The sequence below is a fragment of the Phyllobates terribilis genome, unplaced genomic scaffold (genome assembly GCF_046119375.1).
Source record: "Phyllobates terribilis strain yellow unplaced genomic scaffold, ASM4611937v1 Scaffold_13__5_contigs__length_258822181, whole genome shotgun sequence".
Lineage (NCBI taxonomy): Eukaryota > Metazoa > Chordata > Amphibia > Anura > Dendrobatidae > Phyllobates > Phyllobates terribilis.
Window position 1 is genome coordinate 115244901 of NW_027362773.1, and position 25736 is coordinate 115270636.

Here is a 25736-nt window from a genome sequence, read left to right on the forward strand (position 1 = left end):
TAACAAGCAGATCCGGCAGCTCCGGGTAGGATTTGAGAAACCGCTGAACCACGAGGTTAAGCACATGGACCAGGCATGGTACGTGTGTGAGCTTGCCTCGCCTCAGAACCGCCACCAGGTTCCGGCCATTGTCACTCACGACCATGCTGTTATGATCTGCAACAAGTACTAAGGAAAGATAAGGGAAAGCTGTCCCTACAGTAAGACTAAGCTGAGTCCCTGCGATGTAGCGGGCTGCCTGTTCCTAGCGAACAGACCCGCCTTAGTCCTCGGCTAGTCTGAACGAAGACCTATAGCATAAGGGGAGGGGTCCCTAAAAGAAATAAGGACTGGGACAAAAAATGGGACACCTCCTAAACAGAGAAGTTGTTGCAGAACACAAAAAAATAAACTGACAAAAAGGTACTAGAGGTCCCAGAAGGACCAAGCGAACTGATAGAGAAAGGCACAGAAGCACCTGGCTAGAGAAACAGTAAAACACTGAAGTCCAGCACAGCCAAAAGGGTGGAGCTGGAATATAAAGGCAGATGGTCACGTGACCGCAAAACACAAGATGGAAAAAACAAACAAACAGGAGGGTTCTAACAGTACCCCCTGTTTTATGAGGATCCTCCAGGCCCAGGCCTATCCGGAAACCTCTTGTGGAAAGCTTTAACAAGCCTAGGAGCAGAGACATCATCTATCCTTACCCAGGAGTTGTCTTCGGGACCGAAACTCTTCCAGGAGACAATATTGTAATCTCCCTCTATGCCATCTAGAATTCAAGATGCAAGAAATTTCATATTCGCCGTCTTCCACCACAGGAGGAACTGTGACAGTGGCATCCCTATCTGACACATCAGCCTTTTTCAACAAGGAAACATGAAACACAGGATTAATCTTCCAAGAAGTAGGGACATCCAACCTAACAGCAGACGAGTTAACAACCTGAAGCACCTAAAATGGACCCACAAACTTAGGACCCAGTTTTTTAGAGGGAATCCTCAACCACAGGTTCTTTGAGGACAACCAAACCATGTCACCCATAGTAAACAAAACCTTCTTACGTTTCCTGTCAAAATAGTTCTTGGACTTCTTGTTAGCCTCTTGAAGGTTGCAACGTACATTAGTCCAAACTCTCTCCAAATCACCGGAAAAATTCTCCTCCGGCACCGCCGACCCCAATTTGGAGAACGAACCAAAAGACAGATGTCTCCCAGTACAACAAAAAAAAGGAGAACACCCAGCAGAGGAGGATGTATGATTGCTAAGGGCAAATTCTGCGAGAGGCAGAAACTCAGACCACACCTCTTGATTGTCTGCCACCAAACAACGCAAAAACTGTTCAACATCCTGGTTCTTTCTTTCAGTCTGTCCATTAGACTCCGGATGATACCCAGATGAAAATGACAAATGGACTCCCAACCTGTCACAAAAAGCACGCCAAAAGCGAGCCACAAACTGAGGTCCTCTATCAGAAACAATATCCGTGGGAACGCCATGGAGCTTGACAATCTCCTTAACAAACGCCTTAGCGAGTGTCTTGGCGCAAGGCAACTTAATGAATGGAACCAAATGACACATCTTACTAAAACGGTCCACGACCACCCAGATGACAGTAAAACCCTCGGACACAGGAACATCAGTAATAAAATCCATTGTGAGATGCGTCCAAGGCGCACTAGGAACCTCGAGAGGGCAAAGCAACCCCGTAGCAGGAGTATGTGAAGCCTTTGACCTAGCACACACAGTACATTGACGCACCCACTTGATAACTTCCTTCTGCCATCCAGGCCACCAAAAACTGCGACTGATAAGTCTCTTAGTCTCCAAAATTCCTGGATGACCTGCCAACCGAGACTCATGACACTCCACAAACAAATCTCTCCTAAAGGCTCTAGGCACGAACAACCTCCCATGGGGAGTGTTAGATGGAGCATCATCTTGAGCTTTCAGAATCCCATTCTCCAAAATGGAGTCCAATGCCGCCGCCACCACAACTCCTTTCTGTAAAATGTTCTCCTCCTCCTCGGCACTGACCGTAGGAGAGAAGCTGTGAGATAAAGCATCGGCTTTAACATTCTTAGTACCAGGGATATAGGTAACAGAAAAATGAAACTGAGAAAAAAAAAAAGTGCCCACCTAGCTTGACGGGCATTCAAGCGCTTGGCAGCATCCAGATAGACCAAATTCTTATGATCTGTGAAAACCTGAATAGGAAATCTAGCGCCTTCCAAAAAATGACGCCAATGTTCAAACGCGAGTTTAATAGCCAGCAGCTCCCGATTTCCAACATCATAATTCAGTTCGGTTTCCGAAATTTTTTTCGAAAAGAAGGCAGAAGAATGTACTCCACCCTTGTTCTCCTGAGACAAAACTGCTCCGACCCCCACCGATGAAGCATCGACCTCGACCAAAAAAGGCTTGGTCTCATCAGGCTGCATAAGGATAGGGGCAGAACTGAACCTCTCTTTGAGATACTCAAACGCTTCAATGGCTTCAGTAGTCCACTGGACCGTATTCGCACCTTTCCTGGTGAGATTGATCAGAGGCTTAACAATTACAGAAAAATTCTTAATGAATTTCCTGTAATAATTGGCAAACTGCAATAATTGGCAAAACCCAAAAACCTCTGCATAGATTTCAAACCAATAGGCCTAGGCCATTCCTGCACAGCCTGAACCTTCACCGGGTCCATCTCAAAGCCCTCGCTGGAGACAATGTAGCCCAAAAAACTAATTTTCTGCACAGCGAACTCACATTTCTCCAGCTTAGCAAAGAGTGAATTATCACTCAATAAATGCAAAACTTCACGTACACTCTGCCAATGGGACTCCAGATCTGGTGAATAAATCAAAATGTCATCAAAATACACAACCACATTCTTACCAATCAAAGGTCTCAGGATGTCATTAATAAGGTTCTGAAAAAATGCAGGTGCATTGGTAAGACCAAAAGGCATCACCAGATTCTCAAAATGACCTACCGGAGTGTTACAACAGTTTTCCATTCATCACCCTCCTTCACTCGTAACAAATTGTATGCCCCCCTGAGATCAATTTTAGAGAACCACTTGGCCCCCACCAACTGGTTAAGTCAGGAATTAACGGCAATGGGTAGGAATTGCGTACGGTAATCTTATTAATTTCACGAAAATCCAGACATGGACGTAAACCCCCATCCTTTTTTTTAACAAAGAAAAATCCAACTGCCACAGGCGACTTAGAAGGTCTAATGTGACCAGCAGCAAGGCTAGTCTGTATGTACTCCTCCAAGGCCTTTCTTTCAGGGATAGTTAGATTAAACAAGCGACTCTTGGGAAGAGTAGCTCCCGGAACAAACTCAATGGCGCAATCAAAATCCCTATGAGGAGGTAAAACTTGCGACTCCTCCTCTGAAAAAACCCTCCAAAAATCTTGAATAGGTACAGGTAATTCCCCTTTTTCCACAGCCGCAATGCGACCATTACAACATTTATCATAGCACTTCGGACTCCAAGACTTAATCACATTAGTAGACCAGTCCAACAAAGGATTGTGCAATTTTAACCAAGGCAATCCTAGAACAATTGGAGAGGGCAAATTATCCAAAACAACCAAGTCCAAAATTTCTTGGTGAACTCCATTGATAGTGAGGGAAAATGCAGCAACCTTGTGAGTAATACATTTCAAGGGAATGTTATCAATTGCAATCACAGAAATAGGTGATGACAAAGGTTTGGATTTCAATTTAAGGTTTTCCAAAAACCCTTTATCAATCACATTAAGCGTTGAACCACAATCCACAAATACCTGAAATTCAATAAAATTTTCCTGCAAAGTAGTACTCCCAGAAAGAAATACTCCTGCAGAGCGTAAACAAGCAATACGGGCGTACCTGACTTTTTTTTCTTTACTTAAACAAAGCTCACAATACTTAATCAAATGGTCAGCTTTACCACAATAAAGACACAATCCCTCGGCAAACCTCCGGTCTCTTTCCTGAGAGGGGAGCGACTTCGCCCCAACCTCTATTGGTTCTCCACCATCAGAGCAGATTTTCTGGGGACTAGGACCTGGCATTACAGGAGTCTTTACCTCATTCTGTCTAAATCTCAGTCTCCTATCCACAGGAACAGCTAATTGCATGGCATCCTGCAGAGTCTCAGGTGCGGGGAATGCAATTAGCAAATCCTTAACCCTTTCACTCAGACCAGCAAGAAATAGACATTTCAGCGCTGGATCATTCCATTTAACTTCTGAGGCCCATCTTCTGAAGTGTGTGCAATAATTTTCAACATCACCTGACCCCTGATTCAAACGCCTGAGTTCTGCCTCAGCAGATGAGATTCGATCAGAATCGGCATATAATAGCCCCATAGCAGAAAAAAATTCTTCTACAGACCTTAAACATGGATCATTAGGTTGGAGAGAAAAGGCCCACCCCTGTGGTTCTTTGCGCAAAAGTGACATAATAAAACCAATGCGCTGTGATTCATTCCCAGAGGCCCTTGGTCTCAAACGTAAATATAACAAACAAGCATTTTTAAAGGAAAAAAAATCTTGCTGTTTACCATAAAAAAAACATCAGGCAGTCCTACCTTGGGTTCCACAAAATACGCTTCAGAACAGCTACTCACGTGTTGCTGGAGCTTGGCCACCTCCAAAGACAATTCCTGCAGGCATTGAGCCAACTCTTGGACGGAAACCATACTAATCCCCGAATTTATTTCCTTTTAGTTTTTTTTTTGGGCTGGACTTACTGTTATGATCTACAACAAGTACTAAGGAAAGATAGGGGAAAGCTGTCCCTACAGTAAGACTAAGCTGAATCCCTACGATGTAGCGGGCTGCCTGTTCCTAGCGAACAGACCCGCCTTTGTCCTCGGCTAGTCTGAACGAAGATCTATAGCATAAGGGGAGTGGTCCCTAAAAGAACTAAGGACTGGGACAAAAAATGGGACACCTCCTAAACAGAGAAGTTGTTGCAGAACACAAAAAGACAAACTGACAAATAGGTACTAGAGGTCCCAGAAGGACCAAGCGAACTGACAGAGAAAGGCACACAAGCACCTGGCTAGAGGAACAGTAAAACACTGAAGTCCAGCACAGCCAAAAGGGCGGAGCTGGAATATAAAGGCTGATGGCCACGTGACCGCAAAACACAACATGGAAAAACAAACAAACAGGAGCGTTCTAACACATGCCTGGCTGTAGGTTCAGCGGTGTGAGCCACATTTCTGCCTGCTCTTTCAGAGCTGTCCACAACTCTTCAGCATTGTGCAGTTTGTCACCTAAGCATATTAGCTTCAGCACAGCCTGTTGCTGCTTGGCCAAGGCAGTGCTTCCAGCTTGTGACTGATATGGTCATTTCGGAGATGCAGGCTGAAGAGGAGGAGGAGGCCAAGGAGGATGAGGTGCAGGAGCTATAGACTGTGGAGGCAAACCTGTTTGACCTAGGGCCCGCAATCCTTGGCTTCGGGATGACGTGTTCCGTCCCAAGGGCCGACTGGGTCCCGCCTTCCACTATGTTAACCCAGTGTGCCATCAGCGAGATGTACCGTCCCTGCCCACAAGCACTTGTCCACGTGTCCGTGGTTAGGTGGCCTTTCCCGGTAACTGCGTTGTTAAGGGCATGGCTAATGTTTTGGGACACGTACTTGTGTAATGCGGGGACAGCACACCGGAAGAAATAGTGGTGGCTGGGGACTGAGTACCGAGGGACGGCCACCGCCATCAGGTTGCGGAATGCTTCCGTCTCCACGAGCAAAATGTGTGAATTTAGTAGTGTGGCCTGTGGGGCGTTGGCTGCGTATTTGCCCTTGCATTCCAAGGACTGGGGTATGGACAACTGAACGCTGCACTGGGACAAGGACTTGGACGTGTTTCCTGATGCTGCTACTTAAGAGTGTGCAACGTCAGGTGCAGGGCAGGAGGCATCTTCGCATGCACCATGGACAGAGGATTGGCTTGCATGCACAACAGCGGAAGAAGCAGTGGTGTCACCCGCAGACACTGTTCCTGGACCCTGGGGTTCGGCACACAAAGTCGGGTGCTTTGCTGCCATGGGCCTGATCATGCTGGTGGTGGTCAGGCTGGTAGTTTTGCCACCCCTGCTGATGCTGGCCTGGCAGGTCTTGCAAATGGCCTTTTTGGGGTTATCGGCACAGAGTCTTTAAAAAACAACCAGACTCGGGAAGACCTAACAGTTGTACTGGCAACTTCCTTCGTGTTGGTGTTACGGGGAACGGTTGCTTGCCTTCTGTCTGCGGCCACCACACTGCTTCTTCCTGCCTGTTGGGGTGCTCTGCCTCCCTCCCCTTCTGTGCTGCTGTCCTCGCTCTGCATGTCCTCCTGCCAGGTTGGGTCAGTTACTATATCATCCACCACCTTGTCTTCCACTTCCGCACCCTGGTCTTCCTCCTGACTTTCTGGCAATTGTGTCTCATCATCATCCACCTCTTGTGACACTTTCCCACCGTCGCCTTCGTGTGACCGTGGCTGTTCAAATATTTGTGCATCGCTACATGCGATCTCCTCTTGCCCCACTTCAAGTGGACCGGGCGAGAGGCCCAAATCTATAAATGGAAAAGTGAACAGCTCTTCGGAGTGCCCAAGTGTGGGATCAGTTGTCTCTGGGCACTCGGCATGGTGGGAGGAAGGAGGTTCAGAGTGAGGAATATGCGGTCCAGACTCATGGCTACTGAGACTTAACCGTGTGGAAGACAGGGTGGTGGTGGTGGTGGTGGCTAAGTGGCTTATATGTGATCCGTGTGATGGGCAAACCACAGTTTTAAATACCTGGCCTATAGGTAACTATTTTGAACAGCAAACTGGTGTCAATAGCTTCACTGACACACTGAAACAAATTTATAATGGAGGCCAAAAAAAATGCAGTATTTTCTGAAAACGTATATATGATCCGTGTGACGGAGAAAACACAGTTTTAGATACCTGGCCTGCAGGTAACTATTTTTAACAGAAAACTGGTGTCACTAGTGAAACAAAATTTCAATGGAGGCCAGAAATGGCAATATTTTCAGCGCAATTATATTTGATCCGTGTGACGGACAAACCACAGTTTTAAATAGCTGGCCTGTAGGTAACTGTTTTTAACAGCAAACTGGTGTCCATAGCTTCACTGACACACTGAAACAAATTTTTAATGGAGGCCAGAAATGGCAGCATTTTCTGAAAACGTACTATAGGTGAACCGTGTGACAGAGAAAACACAGTTTTAAATACCTGGCCTGTTGGTAACTATTTTGAACAGCAAACTGGTGTCAATAGCTTCACTGACACACTGAAACAAAATTTAAATGGAGGCCAGAAATGGTAATATTTTCAGTGCAATTATATGTGATCCGTATGACGGACAAACCACAGTTTTAAATAGCTGGATTTTTAGCGCTGTAATATGGAAAGGACCTGGCTGTATTCTGCAGTGCCAACAAGCAAATGGTGCAGAAAAACTGTGTTCTCTGGATTCCTTTTTAAGCAAATAATGAGGATTAAGATTAAAAAAAAATTATTCCTGGCCCCTGAGACCTGGGCCTATGTCTAGAAATATCTAACAGCAGCAAAACTGAAATGGAGCCTCTTGTGCTATATGCACTGCAGTCTGCTATATACACTTCCTGCCTGATATCTCTGCAGATGGATTAGTCCTCAGAAGGACTGTTTGTTGAGATGGATATGTGTAATATACTTCTGTTCTACCTACACTACCTAATAAACAAGCGAATCTCTCCCTAGCTCAGCTGCACCTCTCCCTACACTGTCTGATTCCGGAGTGACTGTGACGAGCATGGCGGCGCCAGGTCTGATATAGACCTGATGGCTGCAGCATTACAGTGAGTGGCAGGCAATCCCTGCATGTTCATTGGCTCTGTAAAGAGCGCCAAACATGCAGGGAGGGGACCCAAGCTCCCGCCGAGCAACCCCGGAAATACTCGGCGAGCGCCGAGCATCTCGAGCAGTGAGATGCTCGGGCGAGCACCGAGCAGTAGCGAGCATGCTCGCTCATCACTAGTAATTAAGAAATGGCAGTTACCAGGAACAGTGGAGGTAAAGATAAGTTCTGGAAGACCAAGCAAAACTTCAGTGAGAGATGATTGTAGGATTGCTAGACAGGCAAATCAGAACCCCTCGCTTGACTGCAAAAGACCTTCAGAAATATTTAGCAGCAGGGCTGGCGCCACCACCCAGGCAAGTGCCCGGGCCATGAGCAAGCAGCGGGGCCCTCTCGCCGTTGGGCACCCCAGCACACTATGGGGCTCATGAGTCGTGGGAATCCGATGCCAGCGCCTGTGAGTGGGCCCCCCCCGCTTGCTCAGGGCCCCAGCACCTGCAGTACTTACCTCTCCTCGATCCTTCACAGCTCTGGCATCTTCCATATCCTCGGACTCTGACGTGTCAGGGCAGAGGGCGCGATGACTTCACTATAGCGCGCCCTCTGCTCTGACAGTGCAGAGAGCTGGAAGACGCTGAGGAGTCTGGACTTGCCGTCAGCAAGGCGAGGTGAGTATTTGATTTTTTTTTATGTATGGAGCATTATATGGGGCCCATTATGTATGGAGCATTATATGGGGCTCATACTGTATAGAGCAATATATGGGGCCCATTATTCTGTATGGAGAATATTTGCTGAGGAGTCCAGACCTGCAGAACATTATTCTGTATGCATATGGGGTCCAATATTCTGTATGGAGCATTATATGGGGTTCATTATTCTTTATGGAGCATTATATGGGGCCCATTATTCTGTATGCAGAATATTTGCTGAGGAGTCCAGACATGCAGAACATTATTCTGTATGGAGCATGATATGGGGTCCAATATTCTGTATGGAGCATTATATGGGGTTCATTATTCTTTATGGAGCATTATATGGGGCCCATTATTCTGTATGCAGAATATTTGCTGAGGAGTCCAGACATGCAGAACATTATTCTGTATGGAGCATGATATGGGGTCCAATATTCTGTATGGAGCATTATATGGGGCCCATTATTCTGTATGTAGCATTATATGGGGTCCAATATTTCGTATTGAGCTTTATATGTGGCTCATTACACTGTATGGAGGACTACAGTATGTGAGGCTCATAATACTATATGGAGGACTATACTGTCCGGTCTAAAATGAAAACTTTTGAATCCCCCCAGGGCACACACTGTGCGCTGTGAGGATTCACCGGTTTCTGAGCTATTGTATAATTTACAATGTATATCACTCATGTAATGTAAGAAGTAAGTGAAATATTTGGCATTGTACTATACCTATATTTCTATAGGTATCTGTACATTATTAATCATGGTATGTATTAAAGGGGCCCACTGAGACTCTTTTGCTTGGGGCCCACGAAAACCTGGAGCCGGCCCTGTATAGCAGACTCTGGAGTTGTGGTACATTGTTCTACTGTTCAGAGACACCTGCACAAATATGTCCTTCATGGAAGAGTCATCAGAAGAAAACCTCTCCTGCATCCTCACCATAAAATTCAGTGTCAGACGTATGCAAAATAACATCTAAACAAGCCTGATGCAGTTTGGAAACAAGTCCTGGATTCAATGAAACTTCAACAAATTCTTGTTGAAGTTTCATCTGTAAAAAAGCTGAAGTTGAAAAGAGGATAGCTTCTACAAATGGATAATGATCCTAAAGACACGTCAAAATCCACAATAGACTACCTCAAAAGGCGCAAGCTGAAGGTTTTACAATGGCCCTCACAGTCCCCTGATCTGAACAGCATTGAAAATCTGTGGCTAGACCTCAAAAGAGCAGTGCATGCAAGACGCCCCAGGAATCTCACAGAACTGGAAGAATTCTCCAAGGAACAATGGATGACAATCTCTCAAACAAGAACTGAAAGACTTTTGTCTGGCTACAAAAAGCGTTTACAAGCTGTGATACTTTCAAAAGGGGGTGCTACTAGATATTAACCATGCAGGGTGCACAAACTTTTGCATTGGCCCATTTTCCTTTTTGAAATTTTTAAAATGTAAAAGATGAAGATATATATTTTTCTGTCACCATGACACCATACAACGAGAGGGGGGATCCGCCCTTCAAGGACAGGAAACCTTCAAGATAAAAGGGCGGCGCCTCTCTCCAGCCCTCAGTGGATTCCTGTCCTTGAGTGGGGAAGCCTTCAGATACGCGGCACAAGTTTTCACAGACTTGGGCTGTCGTGGTTCCGGCAGGGCACAGTCTGTTTTGGAGCTCCGGGGAAGACTGGAGGCGCCACGCGGGGCCCAATGGGGAGCTGTTCAGTGGTCGATACGTGACTTGCAGCGCCTTCACAGCAAGGAAGCTGGCAGCCGCGTGTCCCGGCGTGTGAGTCATGGAGCGTGAAACCGGAAGTCACATCTGCAAACCGGAAGTCGCGCTCTGATGACGCGTGCTGTGACCCGTCACCTGACCGGAAGGGTACGCCGGCCGGCTGATTCTCTAAGGGGAATCCTACTTAAGGGCATATCACCGGCCAGGTAGGGGCTGATGGCTCTTAATGGAGTCGCTACAGCCCTCCCTCACACAGCCGCAGGAGCAGCTGGTAATACAGCAGCAGGAGCCGGAGCAGCTACAGCAGTGATCCCAGCCTGAGACCAGATGACGATAGTCACGCCTGCAAGAAGATCAGCCACGAGGTTGCGGGGGTCGCAGGACCAAGGAGTCCCGAGGTCGCCACAGCTCTAGCAGAATTGAGGATTTCCGCAGTCTCAAGGGAAAAGATTTCGGATGATATTCTGCCTCCTGTTCCGGTAGCTCCTTATATCTTCTGAGTGGTGAGTGATCCACGTGAAAGTATGATTTATTAATGTTGTTCCCTTTGCTATTTTATTCCTGTCTATCTCCCTTTCTACTGGCTCCCCTATGTTAGGAGGCCCCTAAGAAATGTGTGTCCAAATCAAATCACAAGGCCTGTGCCTTGTGTCATAAGGAACTTGATAAAGACCAGCTTAAGAGGCTATGTCAAGACTGTATTGAGTAAACAATAGCCGAGGAGAATGTTAATCTCTCTTCTAGTCTGAGGTCCCTTATAAAAAAGGAAATAGAGAACACGTTTAGATTCCACTCCCTCCTACTATGGGGCTTGTCGAACGTAAAACTAAAAAATCCATGCAAGATGTCATGTTTGGGACTTTAGATCAAAAGAAACATAAAAACTTTCCTGTTAATGAAAGGGTTCAGAAACTTATCAGTAAAGAATGGGAGAAGCCGAAGAAAAAAGGTCCCCTTCCTTCTGCCTTCAAGAGGACGTACCCCATTAAGGAGGAGGCAACAACTTCTTGGGGTAAAGCACCCAAGGTAGATGTGGCCATATCAAAATCCTCAAGAAGGTCAGCCCTTCTCTTTGAGGATTCAGGGGTGTTAAAAGATCCCCTAGATAGGAAGATTGATACCTTCCTGAAAGGAACATGGGAAGCAGCAGCCGGAGCGTTGAAATCTGCCATAGCAGTGACATGCACAGTTAAGTAAAATAGAAGATCAGTTGAAAAGTGAGACGCCCCGGAAGTCCATACTAGAGGCGATGCCGGTAATGAAGGGCGCAGCTGCTTTCCTGACAGATGCCTCAGCAGATTCAGCGAGGCTGGCGGCCAGATCAGCAGCCTTATCCAACTCTGGGCGCAGGGCGGTCAGGTTAAAGTGTTGCCCGGGAGATTCGCAAGCAAAGGCAAAATTATGTTCCCTTCCATACGAAGGGGAATATTTGTTCGGCTCTGCCCTGGATAACATCCTAGAAAATGCAGGGGAATAGGGGATAAGAAAAAAGACTTTCCGAAAGCACCCTTTTCTTCCTTCAGACAGCCATTTTGGAAAAAGAAATTCAGTAGAAAGAGGATGTTTAAGGAGCAGGACAAATGGGAAGATTGACTAAGGAAGCAGAGAGGGTTCCTCTTTGGTGGTCCCTCCCAGGAGAGAAAAAGACCCCTCAAATGACTTGATATCCCGGGTGGGGGGAAGGCTCTCCCTTTTCCTCCCAGCCTGGGAACAGATATCCTCCAGTGCTTGGATACTCGGACTAGTAAGATCAGGATTGACCCTGCAGTTCCTAAGACCAACCCTGGGCAAGTTTATGATAACGACACTGAGGAAAGTTCAGTCATAACAGCTGGCACTAGAGGCAGAAATCCTAAGTCTCCTGGAGAAGAACATCCTTCTGGAAGTACCACCAGAACAAGAAGGGAAAGGATTCTATTCTCCCCTGTTTCTAGTAAAAAAAAAAAGGACTATTATAAATCTAAAGCGTCTGAACACATATCTGAATATTCCTCATAGTTGGAAGTTCATACAGTCACTGCCAGAATCAGGTAAAGAAGGTTTGCACCATACTAAAGAACTTTGAGCTGGTGTTTAAACCTGGAAAAATCAAAATTAGACCCTCAAAAATCCCAAATATTCTTGGGACTTGTACTAGATTCAGAACGGCAAAAGTGTTGATTGCCGGATCAGAAAAAAGAAAAGTTAATAAGTCTGGTTTCAGGGGCAATACGGAAACCCCTTATGACCCTAAGAAATGCAGTGTCCCTGCTCGGCTCCCTCACCTCTTGTATTCCGGCGGTAAAGTGGGCCCAAGTCCATACACGGCAATTACAGTGGGACATTCTAAGACAGGAGGAAATCCTACATGGGAATCTAGAGGGCTATCTCAGTCTCACACAGGAGGTAGTTCTCTCTCTCCAATGGTGGTTAGCGGCAGCCTCAAACCAGGAGGGAGTACCGTGGGTTTCCAATGTCACCAGAATAGTCACCACGGACGCCAGTTCCAGAGGGTGGGGGGCCCATCTGGACGACCACGTAATTCAGGGCACATGGTCAAAAGAGGAGAGTATGGCTTCCTCCAATTCGTGGGAACTTATGGTGGTGGAACATGCACTGAACAGGTTTCTACCACTCCTGCGGGGTCACCACGTGATGGTGCACTCCGAAAACCAAGTTACGGTGGCTTACATGAATCACCAGGGGGGACTCGTTCCAAATCCCTGATGCAGATTGCAAGTCGAATTTTCTCCCTATCTGACTTACACATCAAAGGGAAGTACAATACCAAAGCCGACTGCCTGAGCTGTAGACAGCTTCTACAGGGGGAATGGTCCCTGAAAATGTCAGTATTCCAACAGATTGTGGACAGATGGGGCCGTCCAGACATAGACCTTTTCGCCACCAAGCAGAACAGGAAGCTGAGAAGATTTTGCTCTCTCAACCCGAGGGAAGATCCCCAGGCAGTAGACGAGTTCCTGATCAGCTGGGACTTCCATCTTGCATATGCCTTCCCTCCAGTTTGCCTAATACCAGCAGTGTTGAGGAAAATCAGGCAGGACAGAGCAAGAGTCCTCCTCATAGCCCCCTTCTGGCCCAGGAGACCTTGGTTCTTCTGGCTAAGGAGGATGTCTGTCACGGACCCCTGGATCCTCCCAGACATCCTGGACCTTCTGTCACAGGGACCCATTTTCTATCCCCAAGTGATAGGCTTACATCTGACAGCCTGGAACTTGAGAGGTCCTTGTTAGAAGGTAAGGGATTCTCTTCAAGTTTGGTTTCCACCCTGTTAGGTAGTAGGAAACCAGTAACTACAAAAATATACGGTGGAACCTGGAGAAAATTTCTGTCATCCACAGGGTTTTCTCCGTTAGGAAATGTGCCCCTTAAAACATTGCTAGAGTTCCTTCAGAAAGGTAAGGATCAAGGGCTTTCAGTTAGTACACTGAAAGTTCAGGTATCGCCCCTTGTGGCTCTTTATAACTGCAACCTAGCTGTGAATATGTGGGTATGTGGGTGGCAAGGTTCATCAAGGCATGTGTTAGAGCTAAACCTATCCCGGTTGTAAGAACTCCCCCCTGGGATTTAAACCTAGTGTTAAACACTCTAACAGAAGCTCACTTTGAGCCCCTTTCTGCAGGGACGATAAAAATCATCACCCTTAAAACCGTGCTTCTGATAGCTCTGACGTCTGCCCGTAGAGTAGGAGGGATACAGGCCCTTTCAGCAGATCTCCCCTTTACTAGAATACTGGAGGATAGAGTAATCCTTAAAACAGACCCAGCCTTTTATCCAAAGGTAGTGACTAAATTTCATAGGTCTCAAGAAATTTCCTTACCATCTTTCTGTCCTAACCCTAAGAATAAAAAGAGCAAAAATTCCACACTCTAGATGTTAGAAAGTGCCTTGTACAGTATCTAAAGTCCACAGAATCCTGGAGGAAAGATGGGGCACTATTAATCTCCTTCCAGAGCTCTAGGAAAGGGTTAAAAGTTTCAAAAAGCACTTTGTCTAGGTGGATAAGAGAAGCTATCGGGATGGCCTACCTAGAGGCAGGTGAGGTGGCTGCAGAAAATCTAACAGCCCACTCTACAAGAGCAATGGCGACATCCTGGGCAGAAAGATCAGGAGTTTCCATCGAGCAGATATGTAAGGCTGTGACTTAGTCGCCCCCCTCTACTTTTTATAATCACTACAGGTTGGATCTATCTGCTTCCTCTGATCTCACGTTTGGTATAAGGGTTCAACAGGCTGTGGTCCCTCCCTAATGCATGTACAGTTTCTGTAATTCTCTCGTTGTATGGTGTTGTCATGGTGACAGAAAAACATGTATATTACTTACCAGTAATGTGCTTTTTTCAGAACCATGACAACACCCTTGGATTTCCTCCCTTTTCTAAAAAATATTCACCCTTCCGGTCAGGTGACCGGTCCCAGTGCGCGTCATCAGAGCGCGACTTCCGGTTTGCAGATGTGACATCCGGTTTCACGCTCCATGACTCAAATACCGGGACGCGCGGCTGCCAGCCGCCTTGCTGTGAAGGCGCTGCAAGTCACACATCGACCACCGGAGAGCACCCCATCGGGCCCCGCGTGGCCTCTCCAGTCTTCCCGGGAGCTCCCGCGACAGACTGTGCCCTGCCGGAACCAAGACAGCCCAGGTCTGGGAAAACTTGTTCTTCTTTCTTCTTGACGCATATCTGAAGGCTTCCCCATTCAAGGACAGGAATCCACTGAGGGCTGGAGAGAGGCGCCGCCCTTTTATCTTGAAGGTTTCCTGTCCTTGAAGGGCAGATCCCCTCTCTCGTTGTATGGTGTTGTCATGGTTCCGAAAAAACACATTACCGGTAAGTAATATACGTGTTTTGTTTTGCCTTAAATACAAAGGAAATGTGTCATCTTTAACTTTAGGCCTTTTAGAGATCATTTCATCGTCAACTTGCTTAACTGTTCACAATAACAGTAATTTTGACCAATGGTGCCCAAACTTTTACATGCCACTGTATATTCCCATATGTACCTGCTGGACAGGACTCAATAAGCTCATTTTAATACCAAGGAAGAAAACTATTTCAAGGCGGCTTACACAGCCATTCTGACGTGGGTTTTCAAAATAAGTACACAAGTCTCATTAGGGTTAAAAGATCTATTCAATAATGTACATATTTTTGAAATTTGGTGATAGATCCACTTTAAAGCTGCGTGATTTCAGTGCTTGTCCAGGGCTTAGCTCTAGTGATCACTGAGTTTCTCCCCCATCTCCACATGCAGGGTTCCAATACACTGCTCAAAAAAAATAAAGGGAACACTCAAATAACACATCCTAGATCTGAATGAATGAAATATTCTCATTGAATACTTTGTTCTGTACAAAGTTGAATGTGCTGACAACAAAATCACACAAAAATCATCAATGGAAATCAAATTTATTGACCAATGGAGGCCTGGATTTGGAGTCACCCCCAAAATTAAAGTGGAAAAACACACTACAGGCTGATCCAACTTTGATGTAATGTCCTTAAAACAAGTCACAATGAGGCTCAGTATTGTGTGTGGCCTCCACGTGCCTGTATGACCTCCCTACAACGCCTGAGCATGCTCCTGATGAGGTTGCGGATGGTCTCCTGTGGGATCTCCTCCCAGACCTGGACTAAAGCATCCGCCAACTCCTGGACAGTCTGTGGTGCAACGTGACGGTGGATGGAGCGAGACATGATGTCCCAGATGTGCTCAATCGGATTCAGGTCTGGGGAACGGGCGAGCCAGTCCATAGCTTCAATGCTTTCATCTTGCAGGAACTGCTGACACACTCCAGCCACATGAGGTCTGGCTCTGTCCTGCATTAGGAGGAACCCAGGACAAACCGCACCAGCATATGGTCTCACAAGGGGTCTGAGGATCTCGCCTCTGTACCTAATGGCAGTCAGGCTACCTCTGGCGAGCACATGGAGGGCTGTGCAGCCCTCCAAAGAAATGCCACCCCACACCATTACTGACCCACTGCCAAACTGGTCATGCTGAAAGATGTTGCAGGCAGATCGCTCTCCACGGCGTCTCCAGACTCTGTCACGTCTGTCACATGTGCTCAGTGTAAACCTGCTTTCATCTGTGAAGAGCACAGGGCGCCAGTGGCAACTTTGCCAATCCTGGTGTTCTGTGGCAAATGCCAAGCATCCTGCACAGTATTGGTCTGTGAGCCCAACCCCCATCTGTAGACGTCAGGCCCTCATACCACCCTCATGGAGTCGTTTCTAATCGTTTATGCAGAGACATGCACATTTGTGGCCTGCTGGAGGTCATTTTGCAGGGCTCTGGCAGTGCTCCTCCTGTTCCTCCTTGCACAAAGGCGAAGGTAGCGGTCCTGCTGCTGGGTTGTTGCCCTCCTACGACCCCCTCCACGTCTCCTGGTAGGGCCTCCAGCCCCTGGACACTACCCTGACAGACACAGCAAACCTTCTTGCCACAGCTCGCATTGATGTGCCATCCTGCATGAGCTGCACTACCTGAGCAACTTCTGTGGGTTGTAGAGTCCGTCTCATGCTACCACGAGTGTGAAAGCACAACCAACATTCAAAAGTGACCAAAACATCAGCCAGAAAGCATTGGTACTGAGATGTGGTCTGTGGTCCCCACCTGCAGAACCACTCCTTTATTGAGGGTGTCTGATAATTGCCAATAATTTCCATCTATTGTCTATTCCATTTGCACAACAGCATGTGAAATTGATTGTCAGTCAGTGTTGCTTCCTAAGTGGACAGTTTGATTTCACAGAAGTTTGATTTACTTGGAGTTATATTCTGTTGTTTAAGTGTTCCCTTTATTTTTTTGAGCAGTGCACCTCTCCAATACTCTTGACTACCCACTTAGAAATAAAGAATTAGTAAAATATTTGCACAAATAATGGTAATGGCCATATACACTGTAACTAATATAATTTCTTGGATTTTCTATGACAGGTTCAGAACAACATTATTGCTGGTTCTTGACGCAACAGTGCCAGGATAATGAAAAGCTTGAAATGGCTTTTGTGATGGTAGATGCCGGTCTCCTATTTTGCCAAATCATCATTCTTAACCCTCGTGGCTCGGACGAGCAGCAGCTGAACCCAGACATCGATGACCACAAGCTCTTGAACCCGCGATGTGGGCTGAGATTTGATGTGACGTTACCATTCCAAAATACACAAAATGCAGCAGAATTTTGTATACGACCCATGTGCCCTGGAGCAGTGACAGAAAACGTGGACGAAAAGACTTCAAAACGTTGCCCTCCTTTTTTGGTCACCTTATGGTATGCACAGCCAGGAGCATGAGGGCTTTTTAGTAACTGATGGAGATTAATGCTGGAGAGTCAAAAATGTTTTTTTTTATGTTGTTCTGTGCATAAAAAACAAACGATTTCCATATGGACAGAACAGAGGTGGACAAACTCTTATAAAGAAATATGGACTGGTGGAGTGAAGAAACATTATACACCTAATGTCTATAGCTTGTCCTCTCGTCTGGATGCTTATCTATTTCAGGAATTCTAACCCATCTATACCTGATCCATTTTTTTTTATCATGAATTTTTCTTATATATTTGTCACTTTTTTTAGTCCACAATTCTGTGATAATTTCAAGAGTATATAATTCTAGTGGTTGGTGCAAAATTTAATGGAAACAGGCCTCGAAGTCCCTTGCAGACATACCGTAGTGCTCAAAATTATAGCGGTGTGTTCAAAAACATGAGATTTTGTGCTTATTTCCATGCATTGGGAACATTGCACACTGTTTTCTAAATCAAAACATGAAGAGAAATGTAGATTTTTTCTTGTTTTGTTTTCTGTAAAGTAGTTAAAAATTAACATTGAGCTGTTCTAAAAAATAGCAGTGTCTGCATTTGTCTTTACAAACTCACAATATGTACTTTTTTTTTTTTTTTTTTTAAGGATTTCGCATTCCTGTGAATCGCTAGCCTAATATTTAGTTGTATACCCACAGTTTTTTAGAACTGCTTCACATCTATGTTGCATAGAGTCAACCAACTTCTGGCACCTGTTACCGGTTATTCCAGCCCAGGATTCTTTGACTACATCTCACAATTTTTTGGGCATTTGTTGGCTTTGCCTCAGAAACAACATTTTTGATGTCACCCCACAAGTGTCCTATCGGATTAAGGTCCAGGGATTGGGCTGGCCACTCCATAACCTCAATCTTGTCGGACTGGAACCAAGATTTTGCTCGCTTACTGGTGTGTTTTGGGTCGTTGTCTTGTTGAAACACCCATTTCAAGGGCATATTCTCTTCAGTTTAAGGCAACATGACCTCTTCAAGTATTTTAATATGTGCAAACTGGTCCATGATCCCCGGTATGCGGTAAATCGGTCCGGCACCATAGTAAGAGAAACATGCCCATATCATGATGCTGGCACCACCATGCTTCACTGTCTTCAGAGTGTAGTGTGGCTTGAATGCAATGAGTGTAATGTAGCTTCATTCAGTGTGTAGCCCCCACTGCAGTGTACTGCGGAACACCGCCTATTTTTTCCCATTTCAAGATTTGTATAAAAATATTGGAAAACAAAATGAGAAATTTTACAGTTTTCACACTGGCTGTTGGGTTTATTTTTTTCTTTATGACTTATACTTCCTGTTTTTTTTAGGAAGAGTTTTCAGCAGGCTCATTAGCATCAGAGGCAGATTACAATGATAGGCAACGTCTCTATACACAGCTGATAACACAGGATCCACCAATCACAACAGGCGATGTCACAGCTGACCTGCTCCCTCTCCCTTCCCAATGACCTTTGCACACGTTCATTAGATGCTTCAATACAAAAATGGGGTCAAGAGCCTGTGCATTGTAGCTAATGTATACGTGCTTCCTGAAACAGAAAATTAGAGTATAAAAAAAAAAAAAAGTGAAAATTGCAAGATTTTAAAGTTTAAGAGATTGTGATTATAGAAAAAAAAATTCCAAAATACAAAAAATAAATACATTTAAACATGAAAATTTATATAAGCTTCAACTACTGACGGACATAGAAGAGCCCCCTGCACACGAACAGTAGTATATGGGCCCTTTGCCATCCAATAGCTCCTCACAATGCACAATCCCACCTGCTTTGGAGGTGGTAGTCGCCCTCTTTCCTCTTGGGCCGAAGGTTGCATCAATGATGTCTGGCACGAAAAGTATTCACCCCATTTAACAGTTTTCATGTTTTGCTACTTCACAACCTGGAATTTCAGTTTGCATCAGTTCATGTAAAGAACATGCCTACAACTGTGAACATTTGCTTTTTTTTCTTGAAGCAAACAACAAATAATCGTTATAATAACCTTTTTATTTATATAGTGCCAACATATTCTGCAGCGCTTTACAATGCAGACAATTTAGACATTATTGGCACTGTCCCCATTGGGGCTCACAATCTGCATTCCCTATCAGTATGTCTTTGGAGTGTGGGAGGAAACCCACGCAAATACAGGGAGACCATTCAAACTCCTTGCAGATGTTGCTCTTGGTGGGATTTTAACCCAGGACCCCAGTGCTGCAAGGCTGCAGTGCTGACCACTGAGCCACTGTGCTGCCCAAATAGGACAAAATAACTGAAAACTTCAGTGTGCTTAACTAACGCCCCTAAAGTCAGTACTTTGTAGAGCCTCCTTTTGCGACAATTACAGCTGAAAGTCGCTTTGGATAAGTCTCTAGGAGCTTTCCATATCTTGCCATTGTCATTTTTGCCCATTCCTCCAGGCAAAACTGCTCCAGCTCCTTCAAGCTAAATGGTTTCCTCTGGTGAACAGCAATCTTCAAGTCTCACTACAGATTCTCAATTGGATTAATGTCTGGGCTTTCAGTAGGCCACTTCAAAACATTTACACATTTGCCCTTAAACCACTCGAGTATTCCTTTAGCAGTATGCTTTGGGTCATTGTCTTGTTGAAGCCCAGCCCAGTCTCAAATCACTGACAACCAGGCTTTGCTCAAAAATATCCCTGTATTTCGCACCATACATCTTCCCTTCAACTTGGACCATTTTCCCTGTCCCTGCTGCCGATAAACATCCCCCAGCATGATGCTGCCACCATGTTTCACTGTGGGGATGGTGTTCTTAGGGTGATGAGCTGTGCTGGTTTGGCACCAGATGCAGCCTTTACCTTGGTGGCCAAAAAGTTCCATTTTGGTCTCATCTGACCACAGCACCTTCCCCTCCATACATTTGGAGAGTCTCCCACATGTCTTTTGGCAAACTCAAAACGAGCCTTACAATTTTTATGTGCAAGTAAAGGGTTTTTCTGCCCATTCTTCCATAAAGGCCACGTATATGGAGTGTACAGCATATTGTGGTTGCATGGATGGACATACTCCTGTCTCTGCTTGGGAACTCTGCAGCTCTTTCAAGGTTACCTTTGGTCTCTGTGATGCATCTCTTTTTGATGCCCTCCTTGCTCGGGCTGAGAGTTTTGGTGGGCAGCCCTCTCTTGGCAAGTTTGTTGTGGTACTATTTTTTTTCCTTTTGATAATGGATTTGATGGTGCTCCGGGGGATCATCAGATTGGGATATATATATATATTTTTTTTAATTACCCAACCCTGACTTCTACTTCTCAACAACTTTGTCCCTGACTTGTTTGGAGATCTCCTTGGTCTTCATGGTGTTGTTTGGTAAGTGGTGGCTCTTTCTTAATGGTGTTGCAGTCCCTGTAGCCTTTCAGAAAAAGTAAAGTGTATATAGTGACAGACATGGGACACTTAGATTGCACACAGGTGGACGTCCTGTCACTAATCATGTTACTTCTGAAGGGAATTGCTTGCACCAGAAATTTCTAGGGGCTTCATAGCAAAAGGGATATGAACATAAATTTATGGGATAAAATAACTAAAAATGTTAATTGATGCCTATATTTTTCTCACTTCACCAACTTAGACTATTTAGTGCTGACGCATCTCACACAATTAGGATTACAAAAATATTTAAACACAGGTTGTAATGTAACAAAATAGGTAAAAAGATAAGGAGGGGAGGGAGGCGGGTGAATATTTTCACAAGCCACTGTATCTCCAAGAGAAACACACAATTCACCTGTTACTGAGCGCAGCTCGACCCTTCTTAAAAACTCACCTTAAAGAAGGTTGCCATCAAAATGCTAATTTTTAAATATTTTTGGACCAATTTTACAGTGCTGTAATAAATATTTTGCACCATGTAGAGGGTTCATTTTCTTTATTTCATACAGAAACATTAAAAAAAAATAAAATAAAATTGTGTTTTAGTTGGTATGTATATAAAAAAAAACAAAAACAAACAACCACACCACATTTCTTACCAAAAGGAAAACAAACATTTAATGAACTTTTTCACAGTGACAGTTACTTTGTACAGGCCAATGTAGAAATACAAATAATCAGAATTGCTATGATGTGAGACGGCAGATCTGGTGTAAACCATCCTGCTGTTTGCAGTAAATGACTGAACATTTCTATTAGTGCGATCAATACACAATCTGATAACAACTGCTCAAGAAAAGATTCAATATACAAAAGGCTTTCAAGGAAAAATATGCAATTCTTGAGCTTGTGACACTGTAGATCAGGGGTCAGCAACCTGTGGCACTCCACCTGCTGTGACACTACAATAGCCAGGTAGGCCTGACAGCAGCGCTCTCTGGTGGCTGTAGAGTGCCACGGGTTGCTGAGCCCTATCCTAGATAGAGTAGGGCTGAACCCTTGTTTCGCCGGCAGCTATTCATCCTGACCGCCCCATCATACACATGTATGCTAAGCTCAGCCTAGCATGCATGTGTAATCAGGGTGTAAGTTGAGGCCCTTAAAAACAAAAAAGGTCAGACATGTTGAAATCCAACATGCGTGATCCACCCTCCCCATAATAGTCAAAGGAAGAATAGTCGGGATACTGCCTTACATATTAGATGCTTGCCAGGTCCAGCCGAAAAAAAATCATCTAATATGTATTGCCAAAATTTACCCAAAAGTAGAACTCCTTATTAAACTGCAACTGAAAATAAATAAAAAAACAAAAACGTTGCTATGGTCAACGCTACTATTCTGAGTTAAAGTTTATATATATGTATATAGCATGCAAATACACAGTCTCTCTAAAAATGGTACAAGTCACGGTGGACAGGTAGCGAGTCTGCGATGCTACCGGCACCGTAGTATATCCACTGTAGGCATGAAGCTAAAGGAGGCTCAAGTCCAAGCTTTGTATTGTAATAAGATATCACCCTTCACTGGAATGATTCCCCAAGCATCCTATCTGCAGTCTTCATTTAGTAAAATGTCACGGTCAGTCCTATGTAAATCAAGTAAATAGAATGGATTTATATTATCTCTAGTGTCAATGGGACTGGAATGACGGGCATGAAACCATTACCGCCATCACACACACACTCACAGAAATGCAACCCTACTAAATAGCTATTAGTCCCCATCTGTACCAACGCAGTTACCATACAACCTCCCATATAACCATCCCCCCATACCACTCATCCATGCAAGCACACCGCCACACACTGCACCCTATACCGCAAGTGACACCCAACCCAAACCCTACTATTCCTTGCCACTCACACCAAATCTGGGAAATACAATCATTGTTACCTATTCTGAAAAATAATTAACAGGAGATTTTAGCAACAGGGGGTAAATTATATGCATTTGCATTGACTTTTGTTGAAACCTAAACTCCCCTAGGATGTTATATAGGACAGCAGCATTCACACTTAAGGCCCCTATGTACATTATACTAAAATGGGCTGAACCGGACGATATCTATGTACAGGGTCTCCTGACTCCCCTCCGACAGATGGATCCGGCACGTTGGGTTTCCAAAGGCAGATCATCCGTTACTAGAGGGGTCTGGTGTCTGCAGTCTCGTAGAGATCACTGGAGCGCTCTGTGTATGGGGGAGAGAGACGCTGGCAGCACAATCATCCGGCTGACCCCTGTCTAATGCTTACATGTAGAGATTATGGTCCATGTCAGAAGATTATCCCAACAAGCGCTGGGACATCGGTTCCGATCCGGCCAAAATGATCGTCAAACTAAATTTATTCCCGCTCTATGGGGTTCTTGTTTAATAGGTAGATCTACAAATTACTATTTTAGTGATTAACAAAATTAAAAATTTTTACGTGCCAGATGAGTATATACGAGTGTTGCTATAGATTTTTTTCCTTTGCACTAGTTTTGCCAATTGTGTCCTGACCCATATATATGTATACATACATATACACACTCATCTAACACTTAAAAAAAAAAAAAAAAAAAATTGTAATTTTGTTCATACCTATCATATATCATATCAGATCATAGCTATATTAAATACATGTAAACCCTAGTAATTTAGAAAGACACACACAGGGCTCATTCATACTTCAGTTTTCCACAGATAGCACTCGTATATATAATAGTCTATGGGGTCATTTGCACGTCCGTTTTTTTTTTTTTTGCGGACCGAGTGGGTCCGTGCAAAATCGCAGTGATGTGTCCTATGTTGATCTGAATGTTGGATCAAACTTCACAATGTGAGTCTATGGGTCTGAGAGAAAATCTGACAAATCTCGGATGCCATAATAGACATATAGATATGAGAAGGTGGAGAAACTTTTTTTTTTTATTCTTCTTATTGGAGAAAAAGCGGATAACAGTGATGAAAATCAATGATTAAAACTTGGATGAGCCCTTACTCTAACACAAGGGAAGCAGAACTTATACACACACATAAAAACCAAAGAGATTTAACCTCTTCAATGAGCGCATGTACACACAAGCCCACCCATGTGATACCACCCCCGCACACATACCACCCCCGCACACACACTACCTCCCTCCCCCCCCACACTCACACCTTCATTTCAGGTTTATAATTTTCACATCAAAAAAGACCCGGGTTTGTGAATCGTACAAACAGATTTAACTATTTTGCCATTGCTACTTGTTACAATAAAAAAAATAAAAGATACAGGCTATTAAAAACTAACATAGATGTCATGCGACTGTTCAGCACAAGTAATGGGATCAGAAAAAGAAAAATAACCACACAAAACCATCCTGGAGGCTAGAGGCAGAACATCACCGTAATGACGTCTACAATTATTTTTTTTCCTCTTAAAGGCTTAACCTTAACACTCAGATATTAAATACATTTTATGTTACATTTCTCAACATAAATAAACAACTTTATTGTAATTAAAAAAAAAAGCACAAAAAAGAGAAACGAAAACTTAAATCTGTGGAATTGTGTTTGCAGAACGCTGTGCATCAATGCTCTTCATGTTACTATACACAGGGGAGACCTCAAGTCTTGCCGGCCTTGTATCAGTCTGCTGATTGAGAAGATCGTTAAATCAGCAGGTAAATCACAAATCATCAAAGCTGGTGCAAAGAAAAGGAGATCTGCACAGAGATCAGCGTGCAACTTCCAGAGGCTCAGCTGCACTCTGATGTGTGGCTATTGATTTTTCCTTTGCACTAGTTTTGCCAATTGTGTCCTGACTCCTGATATCCACCGGCACAAGGTTTAAGACAACTTATGCTTCATTATCTATTGGCATTAATTGCAGATCTTTACTGACATCACGCAGGTCAGTAAACGTGGACTATGAACAGATCATAATGCCAATGTTCTCTTATGGCTGAAATATCAAGGCCGTTTTTCTCATACAGTAAAAAAACAAAACATATAAAATAAAATGCAGGTTTCATTTTACATCAAGTTACTATCTACCCAGAAGTGTGGAGAGAAAAGTGGGCTTTTCTTCAACTTGCAAACTCGTCCCCCCATTTGCCATCTTGTGCTTTTATATTACCCAGGCGTTTGCCAAAAATTAAAAAGTACTTCGTAGACCGGAAATGTCCATGATGCAGCGAGGAAGATGAAGGAGAAACCTTGTAACCCATATGAGACAATCACTCACATGGAAGAAAAATGTATGTTTCATCTGATCCTTAAAACATATAGAGGAGTCTAGGGAGTAGGCAGCCACTCAGGCTTTCCAGGAAAACAATAGAGATTTTTCTTTTTACGGAACTATATGTGGACCGTCCTGTAGTGGGATGTGGTTTACCGATAAAACGGGATATTAGTAGTGCCCAGTGACATGGGCATTAAACAGTGGGTCCTTGTATCCACAAGTACCTGTATGGTTCAGTATAAAGAGTCTTTATGTTGAACTTTAAAAGGAGCATGTAGGAAATATTAATGTGGACGTCACTTCATGAACGCAATTTCTGGGATTTTACCCTCCGCCTGCAAGGAAAAAAACAAAGCAAAGAAGACAACATAGATTTAATAAACTGCAATAGACAAAGATAAACTAGAGACTTCAGTCTGTATATATTTCACAAAGAATATAACTCCCTTTTATTGATGGTAGGAAAGTACCAAAAAATATAATCTTCAGAGGCCTTAGGGTGAAGATGCTAATCAGTACATGGAGAAAGGTATAGTATAAGATGGAAAATTGAGACTTTTTTGAAATTCTGTAAAACATCTGGATCATGTAACTC

General features: G+C 44.3%; 1 protein-coding gene and 1 long non-coding RNA gene across 2 annotated transcripts in view; one reads left to right on the top strand and one right to left on the bottom strand.

The window, feature by feature from the left end:
• The window catches only part of LOC141173937 (uncharacterized), a 40565-nt gene extending 19155 nt beyond the window's left edge, over window positions 1-21410 (top strand). Inside the window, exon 2 of the long non-coding RNA XR_012252722.1 lies at window positions 17177-21410. This is a non-coding gene — a long non-coding RNA (uncharacterized lncRNA). The remainder of the gene's footprint in view (window positions 1-17176) is intronic.
• Window positions 21411-24064: 2654 nt separating this feature from the next.
• The window catches only part of NXF1 (nuclear RNA export factor 1), a 43039-nt gene continuing 41367 nt past the window's right edge, over window positions 24065-25736 (bottom strand). Inside the window, exon 21 of the mRNA XM_073658481.1 lies at window positions 24065-25476. Within this exon, the coding sequence (XP_073514582.1) occupies window positions 25438-25476 (39 nt within the window). The 3' untranslated portion in view covers window positions 24065-25437. The remainder of the gene's footprint in view (window positions 25477-25736) is intronic.